This window comes from Bufo bufo, chromosome 5, assembly GCF_905171765.1.
Source record: "Bufo bufo chromosome 5, aBufBuf1.1, whole genome shotgun sequence".
Lineage (NCBI taxonomy): Eukaryota > Metazoa > Chordata > Amphibia > Anura > Bufonidae > Bufo > Bufo bufo.
Window position 1 is genome coordinate 359,001,631 of NC_053393.1, and position 20,985 is coordinate 359,022,615.

At 43.2% G+C, this 20,985-nt stretch overlaps 1 protein-coding gene across 1 annotated transcript in view; it reads left to right on the forward strand.

Moving 5' to 3' along the window:
• CTNNAL1 (catenin alpha like 1) overlaps positions 1–20,985 on the forward strand; it is a 261,726-nt gene that overhangs the window by 152,401 nt on the left and 88,340 nt on the right. The window contains exon 8 of the mRNA XM_040432487.1: positions 15,083–15,169. Coding sequence (XP_040288421.1) covers positions 15,083–15,169 — 87 coding nt within the window. The remainder of the gene's footprint in view (positions 1–15,082; positions 15,170–20,985) is intronic.

A 20,985-nucleotide genomic window follows, 5' to 3' on the forward strand; every position in this document is an offset into this window, starting at 1 on the left:
GATGCCACTTGCCACCAGTTTGGCCATATTTCAGAGCTGCAACATCACTGGAGTGCCTAAAAGCACAAGGTGTGCAATACTCAGAGACATGGCCAAGGTAAGAAAGGCTGAAAGACGACCACCACTGAACAAGACACACAAGCTGAAACGTCAAGACTGGGCCAAGAAATATCTCAAGACTGATTTTTCTAAGGTTTTATGGACTGATGAAATGAGAGTGAGTCTTGATGGGCCAGATGGATGGGCCCGTGGCTGGATTGGTAAAGGGCAGAGAGCTCCAGTCCAACTCAGACGCCAGCAAGGTGGAGGTGGAGTACTGGTTTGGGCTGGTATCATCAAAGATGAGCTTGTGGGGCCTTTTCGGGTTGAGGATGGAGTCAAGCTCAACTCCCAGTCCTACTGCCAGTTTCTGGAAGACACCTTCTTCAAGCAGTGGTACAGGAAGAAGTCTGCATCCTTCAAGAAAAACATGATTTTCATGCAGGACAATGCTCCATCACACGCGTCCAAGTACTCCACAGCGTGGCTGGCAAGAAAGGGTATAAAAGAAGAAAATCTAATGACATGGCCTCCTTGTTCACCTGATCTGAACCCCATTGAGAACCTGTGGTCCATCATCAAATGTGATATTTACAAGGAGGGAAAACAGTACACCTCTCTGAACAGTGTCTGGGAGGCTGTGGTTGCTGCTGTACGCAATGTTGATGGTGAACAGATCAAAACACTGACAGAATCCATGGATGGCAGGCTTTTGAGTGTCCTTGCAAAGAAAGGTGGCTATATTGGTCACTGATTTGTTTTTGTTTTGTTTTTGAATGTCAGAAATGTATATTTGTAAATGTTGAGATGTTATATTGGTTTCACTGGTAAAAATAAATAATTGAAATGGGTATATATTTGTTTTTTGTTAAGTTGCCTAATAATTATGCACAGTAATAGTCACCTGCACACACAGATATCCCCCTAAAATAGCTAAAACTAAAAACAAACTAAAAACTACTTCCAAAAATATTCAGCTTTGATATTAATGAGTTTTTTGGGTTCATTGAGAACATGGTTGTTCAATAATAAAATGAATCCTCAAAAATACAACTTGCCTAATAATTCTGCACTTCCTGTATATTATATATATATGTTTTTTTTTGTTTGTTTGTTTCTAAAAACGTTACTTTTTTACACTTATTTTAAGTCCCCCTAGGGGACTTTAACATGCGATGGTCTGATCCCATAGAACTTGGGCCTTTTTCACACAAGCAAGTTTTCCGTCTGGATGTGATGCTTGTTGTGGATGCATGGCATCCGGACTAAATCCCGACCCATTCATTTCAATGGGTCTGTGGACATGAGCGTTATCACTGATCATCTCTGCTTTCAGGAAAAATTGCAGCATATTGTACACTGCTCAAAAAAATAAAGGGAACACTTAAACAACACAATGTAACTCCAAGTCAATCACACTTCTGTGAAATCAAACTGTCCACTTGGGAAGCAACACTTAGTGACAATCAATTTCACATGCTGTTGTGCAAATGGGATAGACAACAGGTGGAAATTATAGGCAATTAGCAAGACACCCCCAATAAAGGAGTGGTTCTGCAGGTGGTGACCACAGACCACTTCTCAGTTCCTATGCTTCCTGGCTGATGTTTTGGTCACTTTTGAATGCTGGCGGTGCTTTCACTCTAGTGGTAGCATGAGACGGAGTCTACAACCCACACAAGTGGCTCAGGTAGTGCAGCTTATCCAGGATGGCACATCAATGCGAGCTGTGGCAAGAAGGTTTGCTGTGTCTGTCAGCGTAGTGTCCAGAGCATGAAGGCACTACCAGGAGACAGGCCAGTACATCAGGAGACGTGGAGGAGGCCGTAGGAGGGCAACAACCCAGCAGCAGGACCGCTACCTTCCGCCTTTGTGCAAGGAGGAACAGGAGGAGCACTGCCAGAGCCCTGCAAAATGACCCCAGCAGGCCACAAATGTGCATGTGTCTGCTCAAACGGTCAGAAACAGACTCCATGAGGGTGATATGAGGGCCCCGACGTCCACAGGTGGGCGTTGTGCTTACAGCCCAACACCGTGCAGGACGTTTGGCATTTGCCAGAGAACACCAAGATTGGCAAATTTGCCACTGGCGCCCTGTGCTCTTCACAGATGAAAGCAGGTTCACACTGAGCACATGTGACAGACGTGACAGAGTCTGGAGACGCCGTGGAGAACGTTCTGCTGCCTGCAACATCCTCCAGCATGACCGGTTTGGCATTGGGTCAGTAATGGTATGGGGTGGCATTTTTTTGGAGGGCCGCACAGCCCTCCATGTGCTCGCCAGAGGTAGCCTGACTGCCATTAGGTACCGAGATGAGATCCTCAGACCCCTTGTGAGACCATATGCTGGTGCGGTTGGCCCTGGGTTCCTCCTAATGCAAGACAATGCTAGACCTCATGTGGCTGGAGTGTCAGCAGTTCCTGAAAGACGAAGGCATTGATGCTATGGACTGGCCCGTTCCCCAGACCTGAATCCAATTGAGCACATCTGGGACATCATGTCTCGCTCTATCCACCAACGTTGCACCACAGACTGTCCAGGAGTTGGCAGATGCTTTAGTCCCTCAGGAGACCGTCCGCCACCTCATCAGGAGCATGCACAGGCGTTGTAGGGAGGTCATACAGGCACGTGGAGGCCACACACACTACTGAGCCTCATTTTGACTTGTTTTAAAGGGAGTCTGTCACCACATTTCAGCATATTAGACCGATCAAATAGGGTTATATGATCCACCCAGAACTTAAAAACGGTACCTTTGTTGTAGAAAACTGACTTTTCTTCTAGCCGAAAATGAACTTATAAGGTTATGTTAATGAGCCCTCTCAAGTGCCCAGGGCGGTCTCTCAATCCTCGGAGCCCTAGGCAGCACCTCCTAAACGGCCCATAACCCCGCCCTCCGTGCGCCTCTGCCCGCCCGTTTACTCCCCTCCCCTGTCCTTTTCCACTGCGGCTGTGCGGTCCAAATCGTAGCGGGCGCATGCGCAGTAGGTATCGCGATGCCCTGCCAGGAGCGGGCATCGCATTGCGCATGCGCCCGCTACGATTTGGACCGCACAGCCGCATTGGAAAAGGACAGGGGAGGGGAGTAAACGGGCGGGCAGAGGCGCACGGAGGGCGGGGTTATGAGCCGTTTAGGAGGTGCTGCCTGGGGCTCCGGCTAAAAGAAAAGTCAGTTTTCTACAACAAAGGTACCGTTTTTAAGTTCTGGGTGGATCATATAACCCTATTTGATCGGTCTAATATGCTGAAATGTGGTGACAGACTCCCTTTAAGGACATTACATCAAAGTTGGATCAGCCTGTAGTGTGTTTTTCCACTTTAATTTTGAGTGTGACTCCAAATCCAGACCTCCATGGGTTGAAAAATTTGATTTCCATTTTTTTTATTTTTGTGTGATTTTGTTGTCCGCACATTCAACTATGTAAAGAACAAAGTATTTCAGAAGAATATTTAATTAACTCAGATCTAGGATGTGTTCTTTTTGTGTTCCCTTTATTTTTTTGAGCAGTGTATATTGTTCTATATCTATCTCTGGCTCCATAGAAGTGATTAGGGCTTGCATGAAAGATGGAAGGCATCCAGATGCAATGCATTTTTCACTGATGGTTACGGGGAGATTTTGCGTGTTGTTATTCAGGTTTTTTTTTATGTCCGTGAAAAATACATAAAAAACTGCTTACATTACATCCATGCGGATAAAACTGAATCACTGACTGAGCGCAATTGCAAACAAAGCTGATTGCACGCAAGTTTAAAGCCATTAGCTAGTTTTACCTGAATAGACCGTGACTCATTCCATATCAATCGTGTGAAACCTTATTCTGATCACTGACTTGCTTTCCAGAATCTACTGTGTAAAACACCAGTCACAGAGCGGCTATGGTGCCCGCTCAGCTCCTGAGCAGGTAGCAGCTTTAAAGCCCCAACTTGTGTCACACATGTAAATGCAAGTCCTGAATGGGTTAATCAGGTGTCAGGAATAGTTTATGCAGTGAACCTACCCTTAAATTTTACTGAATGTTTTCCCACACAAATATATGTCAGTCTGCTCAGCTCTTTCTGCTCTATAACGTTCTTCCTGTACATTACATAGCATTTTCTGGTGACAGGTTGTATTTAAAGGGCACAAATGCAGGAGATTCCAGTCCTACAGCTCTATCTTCTTCCTGGCAGTGCAGCCAGTGATGTATTTCTTTGGCTGCAGCGCTGTGGACAACCACTTTAACACTATTTTATGAAATTGATATAATGATGTTTCTCATATGTTGAACATTGAAAACACTTTTTTTTGTGGAACATCTTGTAGTTTTTATTGGTACAATTTTGGGGTGCAACAACTGCTATTCTGGCATTGTTAGTGTTTTATTTACACTTCACATGGTGAGATAAACAACACATTCATTTTATAACTATTAGTAGTTACTGATGCAGCCATATCAATTAGGTTTATTTTTTATTAATTTATTTTTTTCTTGAGATTTTTTATTTAATTTTAATTTCTTTTAATCCCACTAGGGGACTTTACCCTGTAGTCCTTGATTGCTTCAATCCACTGTATTGCAATGTATCTGTCTATTGTTACCATGACAGGCAGGCTATTAAATAAGGCTGTATAGGCTCCTAAACAACAGACCTAGGGACCATTTCTAGGTTGTTATGGCAGTTAGAGACCTATCTGCACCTTGAGAATGCATTGTTGTAGTGCTGGCGGATTTACAGAGAGAACAATCTTTCTAGTTAATACCAAGTGTTGACTGTGGTATTTGCAAGATTAACTGTCTGGGATTGAAGTTAAGTCCTGGCTGTTGCAAACTAGGGTCAGCTGAATGTTGTAGCCAAGGGTCAGCTGTATATTGCAGATGACCCCTGTTGCAAGGTGGCTCATGAACAGGTCCAGACATCACAATATCTCTGTGCCGTAATGGTAGGCACAATGCTGGAATAAGTTAATGGTTTGGAAGACCTTTAATGTCTAGTCTTTCCAGTTGTGATTACATACTTCCAAACAAAGGAGGACATGAGACTGCTACAACCAATTTTTGGTCCCAGTGGTGACATAAGTGTGGAAAAGATCACCTTCATATTCCTTCTTGTGAATGCGGAGACCACCAGATGCCAAAGTTTACACAGCATTTACAGTATATCTGCTGCAGGGGGTCTTCAATTACTAAGCTGGCATCTCGTATGAATGAAGGTGCATTTATGGCACAAAGTAAACAATTTAAGGCCTTTTTAGAAAACTTTATTTTAAAGTGATCAAGCCCTTTAATATTTGCACAGGCTGTAGGCCAGGGCTCGACAAATCCCAGGTTGCCATGGCGACCAGGAATTTGATCCTGGCGCTTGGGTATTTGTCAGCCCGTTTTCAAAGATGCGCTCTCGGCGCGCACCATGGTTTCCTGAGCCGGCACAGTGGAGAAGGAGAGGAGTCCCTCCCTCCCCACTGTGCGCGGCTGCCGCTGACACCAATGAGAACAGAGTAGGAGGAGGAGGGGAGGGACTGTGGCCCACTGCGCCACCAATGAATGCCTGAATACCAATGTGCCGGCCATATCCGGGCCCCTATGACTGCACGCTGTGATCCGCGCGATTAACCCCTCAGTTGAGGGGTTAATCACGCGGATCACAGCGTCCTGTCAGAGGTCGGGTGCCAGGAATGTTTGTCTGCATTGGTGGCAGTGGGCAATTCCGATCGGAGTCCCAGCAGTGTAATGCTGGGGCTCCGATCGGTTACCATGGCAGCCAGGAGTCACGCTACTGAAGTCCTGGCTGCGATGGTATGTTAGTGAGCAGCATTATACTCACGTGCGCCGTGGCCGCCAGGCGCTGCTTCTTCTGTCTGTGCGGCTCATTGCTAATGCTTATAGCATTAGCAATGCGCCGCACAGACCTATGAGAAGGAGCAGCTCCCGGCGATCACGGCGCACGTGAGTATAATGCTGCTCACTAACATACCATCGCAGCCAGGACTTCAGTAGCGTCCTGGCTGCCATGGTAACCGATCGGAACCCCAGCATTACACTGCTGGGACTCCGATCGGAACTGCCCACTGCCACCAATGATGGGGGGGTGGGGAGGAGGAGGAGGGGGACCCTGTGGCCACTGCCACCAATGATTAATACTGGCGAGGGAGGGGGGGTGGGTTTGTTACCAGAGGGGGCTGATAAGACGGAGAGGCTGGAGGGGCTGATCAGAGGGGGGTGGGGGGCTGATCAGAGGCTGGGGGGCACATGATAGGCTGGCTGCCATGGTCAGCTCCCTGCTGTTGTGTGCACAAAGCACAGGGCAGCAGGGAGGGTGTAAAGTCCTATTCACCCTAATAGAGCTCTATTAGGGTGAATATGACAAGGGTTGTAGCCCTTAAGGAGGCTAATAGTCATTAAATAAAAAGTAAAAAAAAAGTTTAAACCCCCCCCCCCAAATATAGAAAACAATATATCGCGATATATATCGCATATCGCACATGCTTAAAATTCTATCGCAATATAGATTTTATGACGCGGCTCCGCCTGGCTCCTAACTTTTTTAGCTGGCTCCTAGATTCCAAGGAAATTTGTCAAGCCCTGCTGTAGGCTATTTGAGATGTCCTCAGTATGTTGTAAAGGATTATAGAAATTAATCTGCCTTCTTTAGAAATACGCAATATGAATGAAAAGATATCCTTAAACCTTCCAATGTGTAGAATTTATGATTTAAGTAAAAAGCTGGATTGATGAAAGGGATTGCAAAGTTTTGGTTTCCCTGCTGTTTCTTCTAGTAATGATGTAATTATAAGCTTGGTTTATTTCTCACTATGAACACTAATTTGTATGTAAATCAGGACATATGAATTCTGTAGTACCCTGTTTACTGCGGTTCAGAATTTCTTATCATCCTCCTATTTGCTTTTTTGCTTCATGGCGTTAAAATAAAGCAAACATAATCTTCCAATTACATAATTTTGTGCACAGATTCACATTTTACTTCACCTCTAAGTAATATTTAATTACTGCAGATAAACTGTTCATTCAGTGCCCACATCCCCCTTCTTGTGATTTATTTTTCTTAAACATTAGTTTCAGTTGCCATGAGTTTTATCTAAATGGTCCACACCCCTTTTCTATACCTTGAAGTGGAAGTGATTATTATAAATGTTTTAATATTTTTGTAAATAAAATACAATATTAAAGTAGGAAAAACTGTTTTTCTTAAGGCAACACTAAGGCCCCTTTCACACGAGCGAGTTTTCCGCGCGGATGCGTTGCGGGAGGTGAAGGCACAGCATCTGCACGGAATCCTGACCCATTCATTTCTATGGGGCTGTTCACATGAGCGGTGATTTTCACGCATGACTTGTGCGTTGCGTGAAAATCGCAGCATGCTCCTCTTTGTGCGTTTTTCACGTAACGCAAGCCCCATACAAATGAATGGGGTTGCGTGAAAATCGCAAGCATCCGCAAGCAAGTGCGGATGCGGTGCGATTTTCACGCATGGTTGCTAGGAGACGATCGGGATGGAGACACGATCATTATTATTTTCCCTTATAACATGGTTATAAGGGAAAATAATAGCATTCTGAATACAGAATGCATAGTAAAACAGCGCTGGAGGGGTTAAAAAATAAATAAAAAATCATTTAACTCACCTTAGTCCACTTGTTAGCGACCTTCTGTCCCCTTTACTGAATAGGACCTGTGGTGAGCATTAATTATACGTCAAGGACCTTTGATGACGTCACTCCGGTCATCACATGGTACGTCACATGATCTTTTACCATGGTGAATCACCATGGTAAAAGATCATGTGACATACCATGTGATGACCGGAATGACGTCACCACAGATCCTGTTGCTGCACAGAGATCAGATGAAGCCAGAAGGAGATGCTGGGCCGCGAACATGGACTTAGGTGAGTTAAATAATTATTTTTTTTATTTTTTTTAACCCCTCCAGCGCTGTATTTCTAAATTCCTATTGCAAAGAAAGAACTGGTGGATTTCCCCTTTTGCAGTTCGTTATCTTAACCCTTTCACTGCTAGGGCTTTTTGGACATTTTGCACATCTGGTAGAAATTTTTACAAATTAAGGCCAAATTGCAAAATGAATCGTATAAACTCCCAGGTGCATATATTTTCTGCAAGTATACAGCTGGCATTTTTTCATAATGGCATCGAAATTAAAACTTTAAAAAATGCATAAAAAGTTATTGATGTGTAAAAGTGTAACTTAAGTTATACACGGCACACCTAAAATAAAAGCTCAACATATGTGGAGTTCATACATTCCACTTGGGCCTAAGTTTGCACATATCTTTATATTTACATTAATTCATTTAACTTTGTGACGAACAGTAATTTCACAAAAATGTATCAAAATAAACACCTAAAACTCACATCCAAGCAGAGTTTTAGACACAAAAACAATGTAAATATAACATATAAAGGTATGCATCAGCAAGAGTGTGTGCTCTTAAAAATACTGAAACACAAGCCATGCAATGTTTGGCCATCATCTACAAATATGTTAAATATAAACTATATTTAGCAAATAGCTGCTATGTTACCAAGAGCAAAGGCATACCATGTATCAAAATAAAAAATAATACACACAACCACATTTATGCAACTTTGACTCAGTGATTATGAGCAAAAATTGCCTGAAAATTCAAATTTGCAACTAAAATCCAGAATAGTGTTACGCAAATATAAATGTATACATTCACTGTTGCAAAAACTGCAAGAATCACACAGGTACAGGAAATCATACAGGTATATAATTTTCCATCCCTCTATACAAGTTGTAATCCTAATTAAAATAATACATTGCTAAACTTTATATAATGGTTTAACTAAGGCCACTTTCAGCGCAGTGCAGATGCTGTTTCCATATTATGGACACAACACCTGAACAACCTGCATAATAAGTTACAGCATCTTAACTTTTGTTGTGCTGAACCACTAGAGGCCCAGGAATTAATATGGGTATATAGAAATGCCCCTGCATTACACCCGTCTCAAAAGCTGTACTGACTGAAAACGATGGCTTATGGTGACAGACAGTCTGTCAGAAATATATTAGACATTTATCTAGTGATCATCATTATTGCTATTACTGTACCAATTTTAATGGCTATTGAAAAGCAATCTGCATATTTTGCACTAAAGATTGGAAATGGACAGGATAGGGACAAGGAAATGGTAACTTCATTGAAGTTTTTGTGTGGTGTGTTTTGGGTAAAGTTATGCATCTTGGTAGTAATAATCTCTGTGCTTAATATGTCCTAGGGGATGTAACACTGGGAGAGTCACTTATAGAGAAGGATTTGGGTGTCCTTGTAGATGGTGGTAGATCCAATGTCAATCAGCTGCTTCTAAGGCCACCAGGATATTGTCATGCATTAAACGAGGCATGGACTCGCGGGGCAGGGATGTAATATTACCACTTTACAAAGCGTTGGTGCGGCCTCATCTGGAATATGCAGTTCAGTTCTGGGCACCAGTACATAGAAAGGATGCTCTACAGCTGGAAAAAGTTCAGAGGAGAGCGACTAAACTGATAAGGGGCATGGAGGGTCTTGATTATAAAGAAAGATTTAAAAGAATTGAATTTATTTATTCCTGAGAAGAGACGTCTAATTAACCTATAAAAATATATAAATGGGCAATACAAAAAATACGGTGAAAAACTGTTCCATGTAAAATGCGCTCAAAAGACAAGGGGGCACTGCCTCCGATTGGAGAGGAAAAATTTCAGTCTCAGGAAGCGTCAAAGCTTCTTTACTGTAAGAACTGTGACGCTGTGGAATAGACTTCCTCAGGACGTGGTCACAGCAGGAGCAGTGGACAGTTTTAAAAAGGGTTTAGACAAATTCTTAAAAGTAAACAACATTAATGCTTATGAAAACGTGTAGAAATCGGAGTCTCAATTCCTTCTGGGATTCGCAACCCCATAGGGTTGTTTAAATACCAAAATTTTGATTCTGTTTCGATACCATAAAAGAGTATTGCAATACTTGATACCACGTAAAAAAAATAAAACACCAAAGAAAGTCGTGTGCATTCCACATTTTATGGAACGTCCGGCTCATAATCGAACAGTCCAATCCTATTTTTTGTGGGGACAAGGTGACTAATAAATTGCGAATTGCGCAGTTTATTTTTTTTTCTGTTCTGGCGTTCACCGCATAGATTTTTTTAAAATATTTTAATAGTTTGGACTTTTCGGACGTGGCAATATGTGATATGTTTATTGTTTTCACGCACAACCATTTCTAGGGTTTACAAAGAATGGTGTGAAAAGGGAAAAACATCCAGTATGCGGCAGTCCTGTGGGCAAAAATGCCTTGTGGATGCTAGAGGTCAGAGGAGAATGGGCCGACTGATTCAAGCTGATAGAAGAGCAACGTTGACTGAAATAACCACTCATTACAACCGAGGAATGCAGCAAAGCATTTGTGAAGCCACAACACGCACAACCTTGAGGCGGATGGGCTACAACAGCAGAAGACCCCACCGGGTACCACTCATCTCCACTACAAATAAGAAAAAGAGGCTACAATTTGCACGAGCTCACCAAAATTGGACTGTTGAAGATTGGAAAAATGTTGCCTGGTCTGATGAGTCTCGATTTCTGTTGAGACATTCAAATGGTAGAGTCCGAATTTGGTGTAAACAGAATGAGAACATGTATCCATCCTCTGATGGCTACTTCCAGCAGGATAATGCACCATGTCACAAAGCTCGAATCATTTCAAATTGGTTTCTTGAATATGACAATGAGTTCACTGTACTAAAATGGCCCCCACAGTCACCAGATCTCAACCCAATAGAGCATCTTTGGGATGTGGTGGAACGGGAGCTTCGTGCCCTGGATGTGCATCCCTCAAATCTCCATCAACTGCAAGATGCTATCCTATCAATATGGGCCAACATTTCTAAAGAATGCTATCAGCACCTTGTTGAATCAATGCCACGTAGAATTAAGGCAGTTCTGAAGGCAAAAGGGGGTCCAACACTGTATTAGTATGGTGTTCCTAATAATTCTTTAGGTGAGTGTGTGTGTATATATATGTGTGTGTGTGTATATATATATATATATATATATATATGTTTTCCACCCTTAGGGACTAGAACCTGGGATCTTTTGATCCCTTATCCTATTCACCCTAATAGAGCTCTATTACGGTGAATAGGATCTCACACACTCCCTGCTGTAGTGCACACAGCAGCAGGGAGATTACCATGGTAGCCAGGGCTTCAGCAGCGTCCTGGCTGCCATGGTAACTGATTGGAGCCCCAGGATTACACTGCTGGGGCTCCGATCAGAAGATGCCACTGCCACCAATGAGGAGGAGGGGACCCTGTGGCCACTGCCACCAATGATTTTAATACTGGGGGGGAGGGCGCACTGCGCTACCAATGTTTTTAATACTGGGGAGAAGAGGGGGAAGGGTGCACTGCGCCACCAATGTTTTTAATACTGGGGAGGGGGGGCACACTGCGCCACCAATATTTTTAATACTGGGGAGGAGGGGGAGAGGGCGCATTGCGCCACCAATGATAGTTAACCTTTAATACATAAGGAGGTGCTGGCAGAATCACATAGCTGGCACCCTGCCTCTGACAGGGAGCTGCCATCAACGGCAGTTAACCACTGAGGTGCGGCACCTGAGGGGGTTAACTACGGCTGATTGCAGCGCCATGTCATAGAGGCAGGGTGCCGCCTATGTGATTCTGCCGCCTCCAGTATTTGTATTAGAAGTTAACTTTCATTGGTGGCGCAGTGCACCCGCCCCTTCTCCTCCCATCTCTCCTTATTGGCAGCACAAGGTGGAGGGAGAGACTTCTTCCTTCTCCCCTGTGCTGCTGAGGGAACTTGGAGCGCGCTGACAGCAGCGTGCTCAAAGTACTGTGATACTAGACTGCGCAGCAGTGCAGCCCAGTATCGAAAAAATGGAAATCCCAGTATCGTATCGAAACCGGTACAAAAGTATTGATTGGGTATCGAAATTTCAATACCCGAAACAACCCTACATCCCCACCTTTCCCTTGGTTGAACTTGATGGACTTATGTCTTTTTTCAAGCATATTAACTATGTAACTATATCTATATATACATACTTGGTATTGCCTTAATTGTACTAAACCATAGAATAAAATATTTATGCTGAACTAATATGAAATATATTTTTTTTGTCTGAAACTGAGTACATCCTATAGTGACAGAAATGTAGTATTTATTTATAGTAGTAGTATTATTTCTCAGTTCTTTATATAAGGCACTAGAAATCATCTAGGATTGTTTTGAAGCATATTTAACCAGCGCTATATTATCCATATAAATCTTCAACGTAGCCCCTAATATTATTCCATTGTAGGCCTGTGCGTTCTCTCATCACGAGGGGCAATGTATTCTAGCTGTGTGATCAGAATATATTGTTCTTGTCTATTATCAGATGATGAATTATTGGGAAGCATTCTCAGTAATTGGGTATAAAGTGCTCCTTCAATAAGGCACCATGCATTCACTAAATACTCATTGATCAATGTCTTAAAAGCAGATAAAAAATAATGGGAAATACATTTACTCACAAATAATTATGCTTTCTTGACAGTGTTTAGTAATATCTATCGTAAAGCGATAGAAACCTGTTAGTATGAAGCGTGTGCAGACAGTGCTTTAATTCTAGGCACCTGTGGTACATGTACTTCACTGGTACATGCCATCTCTCTATGCCAGAAGTACAAGACCTGTGGCGTGTAAAGCCATTTTCTGTGTCCCCAGCCATTTCTGGGACTCCTCTCTGTTTGGCACTCAGGCGAGAAAGAGATCAAGTGTGGAAGCAGTGGCACCTGAATGCTTCTTTCTTCATTGTAGTTTATGATATGCACAGCAGATTCTGTAACTCCTACAAGGGAGCCATGCTTATCACAGACATCTTCACTCTGGGATTCATTGTTATAATAACTGGACATCTCTTCAGGAGCATGGGGGGGCTTATGCACTCCATTATGGTATGCTGTATCAATGTAATCCACTACTGTTGGCATGCAGGTAGCTAGGGTCTGCAGCCCAGGTACCAGCCGTGTGCATCCCACATTTTACCTTCTACAGGTCCCCACAGCACGTTACAAATGCCTTGTTTTGTCTGCAAAACGGAGAATAATAGGACATGTTCTATATATTTATTTTTTGGGGGGAGGGGGGCCTGCGGAACGAACATAAGGAATTGAAATGAGTCTGCATATGATCTGCAAAGAAGTGCGGATCAGATGCAGACCGAAACTACGGTCGTGTGCATGGGGCTTTAGCGAGGATACTATGAAATACTGTGTATTTTAGGGGCTAGCTTAGACAGTTCTAGCAGGCAGTGTATTGTTTCTCAATTAGTGAATTAACAATCAGTTAAACTATTTGGAGGCACATAAAAAATACTGTGTAATTTATACATGCACAAAAAAATGTAGTTAATAATCGGATTTACTTTGTTAAATATGTTTTAATTACATTTCTTTCTTTTTTTATTAATATTGTCTATATATTTTTTTACTTATGCCCCCCAAAAGGATGTAATATTTCTGGGGAAGCAATTTTTATAGCATTTTTGCATCATGTTGCATTTTTAGTCTTTTTTTAATTATTTTTTTTAAATTAAATTGTGGCATCCATAGGAGCCCTAGTTACAGAGCAAAATAGTTTTCTAACATGAGGATGACCACAGGCAGAGTCGACCCAGCATCTCTACTATGGTGGGAGATACTCAGTGATCACATAATAGAGGCGGTGGAATCGCCAACTCCTCACTACATAGCATTTATTTATCTTTATATTGACTTCACAAGAGAAGACAAAAGTGAAAACCAGTTCTATGCTTAGGGTCCCTGGCTGTTAATGACAGCTGGGAACCCGACCGTCTACCGCAGCATTACCAAACTATACCACTCTGCACCGCATTCCGTCAAATGACAGCGGGTGGTGGTTAAGGTGTTCATAAAGTTTCACAGCTGAAATGTAAATAAACTGTTATACTTTATACTTTGCTGGTTTACTGCTATTACTTTATTATAATTCGCAGTGTAACTGTTTTTCATCTGTCTGTTAAATTTGTGTTCTTCCTGGATCATCCATTAAATGGATTTTCTGATTTTATAAAAATGCTGGATGCCTCTGTGTGGAGTAGAATTTATGCCATTCCATACAGTAAAGCAAGACTTGGTTTACACATATGAACGTGTTTTTTTGTTGACTGGCAGCCTGTAGGGAGCCCAGAAATATTTAGAAGTTAGAATGCAAAGTATTTTAAAAAGTTGCGGAGCTTTGGGTTATCCCATTTTGACAGTTTATCTCTAGTTCACAGGATAGAGTATAAGTGTGTGCTCGTGGGGTCTGACCACTTGGTCCCCTGACTATTACAAGAACAGCTCTGTGTTCCCTTGTTTGAATGGAGTAGTGGACACGCACGTGCACTGGCACTCCATGCAGCTGTTTATGAAGCTGAGATAGCTGAGCATTTGTACTATACTATCTCCGGTGGTCCCATAGAGATGAATTTAGCGGCGGATATGCATGAGTCTCTGCCACTCCATTAAGACAGGGAAACACGGGCCCCATTTCAAGCTATTAAATCCCCGCCAATCAGACATTTTACCACTATCCTGTAAATGGCCAGGTTTACACAAGTGTATTCAGTCAGGGAAACACGCTGTATGTGGGAGCAGTATTTCCAGGCTGAACACTGCTCCTCTAATTTTCCTTATAAGTCATTATGATGCTGTAACTTCCCTTCAGAAGAGCAGTGTTAAGTTCTGGAGATTCTGCTCCCACACAGAGTGTGATTCCTGGACTGAATACCCTTGTGTGAAACTGGCCAACAAGGCATAAGTTGTTATAATGGGACAACCCCCTTTAATGTTTATTAACTTGATATATTCTAGAAGATCCATTTAATGTTAAAGCTTTTGAAGATGAGATTTGTGTACAGATGTGTACAGTTATATTTTTATTGAATAAGTAGTATCACGAAATTGATTGTGCTGACTTGGTCTGTGTATTTCCTCTTCTACAGCAAACACAAAAAACAAAAGACATTATAGAAGACTTGGAGTTGGCCATACTGAAGACGTGTCAGTGCATTACAGAACTGAAACGAGAAGTACGTTTTGTGGGATTTATCTGCAGAGATTTGTATGCCTTTTGACAAATATACTATTTGAATATATTTTAGGCATGGTTTCTTGGCACTATTTGTAGATTTCATAAACTTGAAGTAGAACGTCAGGATTGTTTCCCCTCTTTGTGTACTTTATTGCCAAGTTTATCTACACAAGATATGTTATAAATGTCCAATTTGCGCAGGTCAAATTTCTGGCACCCCGTCCTGTCTTACACTGCTGGGAAAGGCGAGGTGGCCACACATTTGTGCCTCCCGCTATTCGCTTGAATAGCAGTTTGGAAAATAGACAAGAACACTGACTAAATGGTTTGCCCAAGTAAATAAAAATAAAAAAGAAGAAAAGTGGCAAAGCAGTGACAATAATAATAAAAAGAAAGGTACTCACTGTCCTGAACCTCCCCCCTCCTCCTGCTTTGTTGCCGCCACTCCATCCTGCCTGCCTAGCTTTGCTTCTTGATCGCAGCAGTAAAGTTCCCATATAATAACTGACAACTCCTTTACGCAAAATAATGTGCATGTATGTGATTTGCATTAAGGAAAAGTATGTGGCAGGCTCATAAGCTGCGCTTCTTCAATACATGACAAGTGCTGGCTGTATAATGCAGCAGACATCTGTTGGCAGTGACTGGGATCAGTGATGACTCTGATCCAGGTCATTTAGCCCCTCAAATGGTGTGGTCAGTAGTGCCCATGACATGAGGGGCTAGACAGAAGGAAGGGGCGCCATTCGGTTGCTATGGGAGCCTGGTGTCTTGTGAAGGCTCCCAGGCTTGCCATAGCAGATTGCCTGTTAAGGGAACCTGTCACTGCACTAGGGACATACTGTACCCAATGATTTCAGAGATCTGCCATTTCTGTGATGGCAGTCAGTACTTTTAGTACTGACGTGCGAAACCCACGCCACGCGTCCGCTCGTGCCAGTGAGGAGAGTCTGATGAGGCTCACTGTCCTCTCCCTCCACACCTATGGACTATGATAGGTTTCTTACTTGTTGTGCAGCATAGCACAGGTGACACAAGTCCCCTAAGTGGAGATAAAAAATACAGTATTAGAATTTTTTTTTAAAATGTTGAAAAACAGATATTAAAAATTCCAATCACCCCATCCCAATTTTACATATAAAATAATTAAACATAATTGCTATCAACGCATCTGAAAATTTCCAAAATATAAAAATATTTATTGTGCACGGTGAATGCCATAACGGATTAAAATTAAAATGGCAGAGTTACTGGTGTATGGTCATGTGGCCCCCCCTCAAAAAAAAAATGAATAGAAAGTGATCAAAAAGTCATATGTACCCCAAAATAGTACCAAAAATGAGCCCTCATATAGTTTAGGTCCATATATACTTGGACAGAGACAACATTTTTCTAATTTGTGTTCTGTACGTTACCACAAGGGATTTTGAGCAAAACAATTCAGATGCAGTTGAAGTTCAGACTTTCAGCTTTAATTCAGTGGGTCGAACAAAATGATTGCATAAAAATGTGAGGAACTAAAGCATTTTTTAAACTCCATCCCTTCATTTCGGGGGCTCAAAGTAATTTGACAATTAAAGCGTTTGGAATATGGAGAGCTGAACGCTTTCGTGGGACAGTGTGGAGATGCTTGGTGACCCAGGTGTTGGTGTTGCTGGCAGATCCTCTGTTTGCGGGGTGCCAGATGGCACTGTCACTCCACAGCGTGCAAACCACTCGTGTCTTGTCGTCAGCACATTGTCTGAAGAACTGCCACGCCAGGGAACTCCTTGGAGCTGGCTTTGGTGTGCTCGGTCCCTTGCTGCGGTGGGCAGTAGAAGGCGTACTGTCTAGAGGACGGCCGCTCCACTTTTGCACCCTGCTCCCTCTTCTGCTGTGCTGGTGGCTCTGTGCGACCACCGCCTCTTCCTCCGAACTTCATCGGTCACTCGCATTACCTTGATTCCATGTAGGGTCGAGGACCTCATCATCCTCTACATCATCTTCCACCCTGACTTCCTTGTTGGTCTGCACACTTTCGAAAGCCCCAGCAGTTGGCACCTGTGTTTCGTCATCATCCGAGACGTGCTGCGATGGTCCTCCCATGTACTCATCTTGAAAAATAAGTGGTTGGGCATCGATGCACTCAATCTCTTCCACTTCTGGGGCAGGGCTAGGTGGATGGCCCTGGGAAACCCTGCTAACAGAGTCATCAAAAAGCAGAAGAGACTGCTGCATGACTTGGGGCTCAGACTGCTTGGCTGATTTGCAAGGGGGTGAGGTGAAAGACTGATGGACATCGGCTGCAGGTGCCAACTGTGGTCTTTCAGCATGAGACTGGGTGGGAGACAATGTGAAGGAACTGGATCCACTGTCAGCAACCCAATCTACTATCGCCTATACTTGTTCAGGCCTCACCATTTGTAGAGCAGCATTAGGTCCGACCAAATACCGCTGCAGGTTTTGTCGCCTACTCGCACATGAGGAAAGGGTTTCACTTGTGTGTGTAGATGGCACAGATTGACCACGTCGTCTCTCTGCAACAGGAGCTCCACCAGCAGCACCATGACCTGAGCCACGTCCCTTATTTGACGCTCTCCTCATATTTTTAAAATTTAGGATCTTGCCCTAAATGGGTCTTTAATTAATAGTAGAATAGAACGACAGTATGTAAAGGTTGTATCTCACACGGCCTAAACCAGACTAGGCCTCAATGAAAGATTTTTTTGCCCAAAATGGCTGTATTTCAAATGCCTAATTCAAACCCCTGTATGTAGAGGTAGTATCTCAGAGGGCTTGAACCTCTGTAGGCCTGCAGTAAATATATTTTTGCACAAATAAAATGTTAATTTCTAATACTTGGTTGAAAACCCTTTGTTGGCAATGACTGCCTGAAGTCTTGAACTAATGGACATCACCAGACGCTGTGTTTCCTCCTTTTTAATGCTCTGCCAGGCCTTTACTTCTGCGGTTTTCAGTTGCTGTTTGTTTGTGGGCCTTTCTGTCTGAAGTTTAGTCTTTAAAGGGAACCTGTCACCGGGATTTTGTGTATAGAGCTGTGGACATGGGTTACTAGATGGCCGCTAGCACATCCGCAATACCCAGTCCCCATAGCTCTGTGTGCTTTTATTGTGTAAAAAAACCGATTTAATAGATATGCAAATGAACCTGAGATGGGTCAGAGCTTGAAAATATGACTCTTCTCTGGTCACACAAGTAAGATATGACTCTTTTATGTTAATTTGCATATGTATCAAATCGTTTTTTTTGCACAATAAAAGCACAGAGAGCTATGGGGACTGGGTATTGCGGATGTGCTAGCGGCCATCTAGCAACCCATGTCCTCAGATCTATACCCAAAATCCCGGTGACAGGTTCCCTTTAACAAGTTAAATGCTCCATTGGGTTCAGATCAGGTGACTGACTTGGCCATTCAAGAATATTCCACTTCTTTGCTTTAATAAACTCCTGGGTTGCTTTGAATTTATGTTTTGGGTCATTGTCCATCTGTATTATGAAACGCCGACCAATCAGTTCGGCTGGATTTAAGCACACCGTATGGGCTCTTTCAGACAAGCGTATGCCGTTGCGGGTAATCTGCTGCTTAAAAGAGAGCCAAGCCCCGTTCCGGATGGTAGAGACATGGAGCATTAACATGATTAATAATGCTCCATGCCTACCTGTGATCTTTTTACTACAAAATCACAGTGAGATAAAGTTGTCAGTGATTTTGTAGTAAAGAAGTCACAGAGAGGCACAGCATTATCAATCGTGTTAATGCTCTGTGTCTCTGCTGTCTGGAACGGGGCTTGGCACTCTTTCACGCATTGGATTCCACGCACGGGATCTGCTCGTGTGAAAGAGCCCTATGTCTCTGAAAATCCCAGAATTCATCGGCTGCTTCTGTTCTGCGTCACATCATCAATAAACACTAGGGACCCAGTGCCACTGGCAGCCATGCATGCCCAAGCCATCACACTGCCTCCGCCATGTTTTACAGATGATGTGATATGTTTTGGATCATGAGCTGTACCATGCCTTTGCCATACTTTTTTCTTTCCATCATTCTGGTAGAGTTTAATCTTGGTTTCACCTGTCCAAAGAATGTTCTTCCAGAAGTGTGCTGGTTTTTTAAGATGTTTTTTTTAGCAAAGTCCAATCTAGCCTTCTTATTCTTGAGGCTTATGAGTGGCTTGCACCGTGCAGTGAACCCTCTGTATTCACTTTCATGCAGTCTTCTCTTTATGGTAGATTTGGATATTGATACGCCTATATCCTGGAGAGTGTTGTTCACTTGGTTGGCTGTTGTGAAGGGATTTCTCTTCACCATTGTAATTATTCTGCGATAATCCACCACTGTTGTCTTCCATGGGCGTCCAGGTCTTTTTGCATTGTTGAGGTCACCAGTGCTTACTTTCTTTCTCAGGATGTACCACACTGTAGATTTTGCCACTCCCAATAGTGTAGCAATTTGTCGGATGTTTTTTTCTGTTTTTGCAGATGAAGGATGACTTGCTTCACCTGCATGGAGAGGTCTTTTGACTGCATGTTTACTTCTCAGCAGAATCTTCAAAGTGCAAGCACAACTCCAGGCCTTTTATGTGCTTAATTGAGAATGAAACAATGAAGGAATTGTCCACACCTGCCCATGAAACAGCCTTTGAGCCAATTGTCCAATTACTTTTGGTCCCTTTAAAAAAAGGGTGCCACGTGTAAAGATGCTGAAACTCTTAAAGGGGACCAATCAGAGCGCCCTGCTCTTAGCTAGGGAGAAGGAGCTCAAGTTCTCGCAAGAATCGTTGCTCCTTCTCCCGCGAGAACTTGAGCTCCTTCTCCCTGGCTAAGAGCGTGGCGCTCTGATTGGATGCGCTCGTAGCCAGGGAAAATAACCGCGCCCAGGAGAAATACATGTCCACGTCTAGTATAACCGAGTCGCCTCATTGGCATATAAGGCACCAAAAGATACGGGGACCACAGCGGACGAACAGGGGTTCTTTAGAGAAAAGAAAATGCCAAGAGATCAGTGGGGGCCGCACTATAAGGCTACGTCTACACGACGACATTTGTCGCACTAAAGTCGCGCGACAATTTTTAGAATGGCAGTCTATGGTGTCGCACTGCAACATGCTGCGACTGCAACGCAACAGTCGCAGAAAATCCATTCGAGATGGATTTTTCTGTGACTGTTGCGTCGCAGTCGCAGCATGTTGCATGTTGCAGTGCGACACCATAGACTGCCATTATAAATATTGTTGCGACATTGGTGCAACAAAATGTTGCGCTACAAATGTCGCAGTGTAGTTGTGCCCTATCTGTCGTGCGACAAATGTCGTCGTGTAGACATAGCCTAAGGTAGGATAATAATTAGATTAAGGATATCCAGGTGAAAGGTCCTCTTTAAACCTTTCATCCAATTTTAATGTGGATACCCTCAAATGAAAGCTAAAAGTCTGGTCCATGTCCATTATATAACTTTAACTTGAATATGTTTTAGTAAATGGGGAAAAAACCTAAATTTGTGTTAGTGTCCAAATATATATGGACCTAACTATAGCTCTGTACAAAAATATAAAATGTTGGGGGCGGAGCCTGACCTTGGAGCTGAATGGCTGCTTGTTCCTAAGCTCCTCTCCCTGGCAGCTATTATAGCCCCTTTTATTAGCTATTTACTCGGTGCCAATGGGGAAACCAGGCAAGGATCGACACTCTGAGACTCCAGAGCCGACAGGGGCCCGTTCCAGGCAACCGGAGATGGATAAATACCTCAAGAAACAGTCCAGGACTCCTGCTGCTGAAACAACCAGGAGGGCGCGGCAGCTCCCTGAAGCAGAGGAA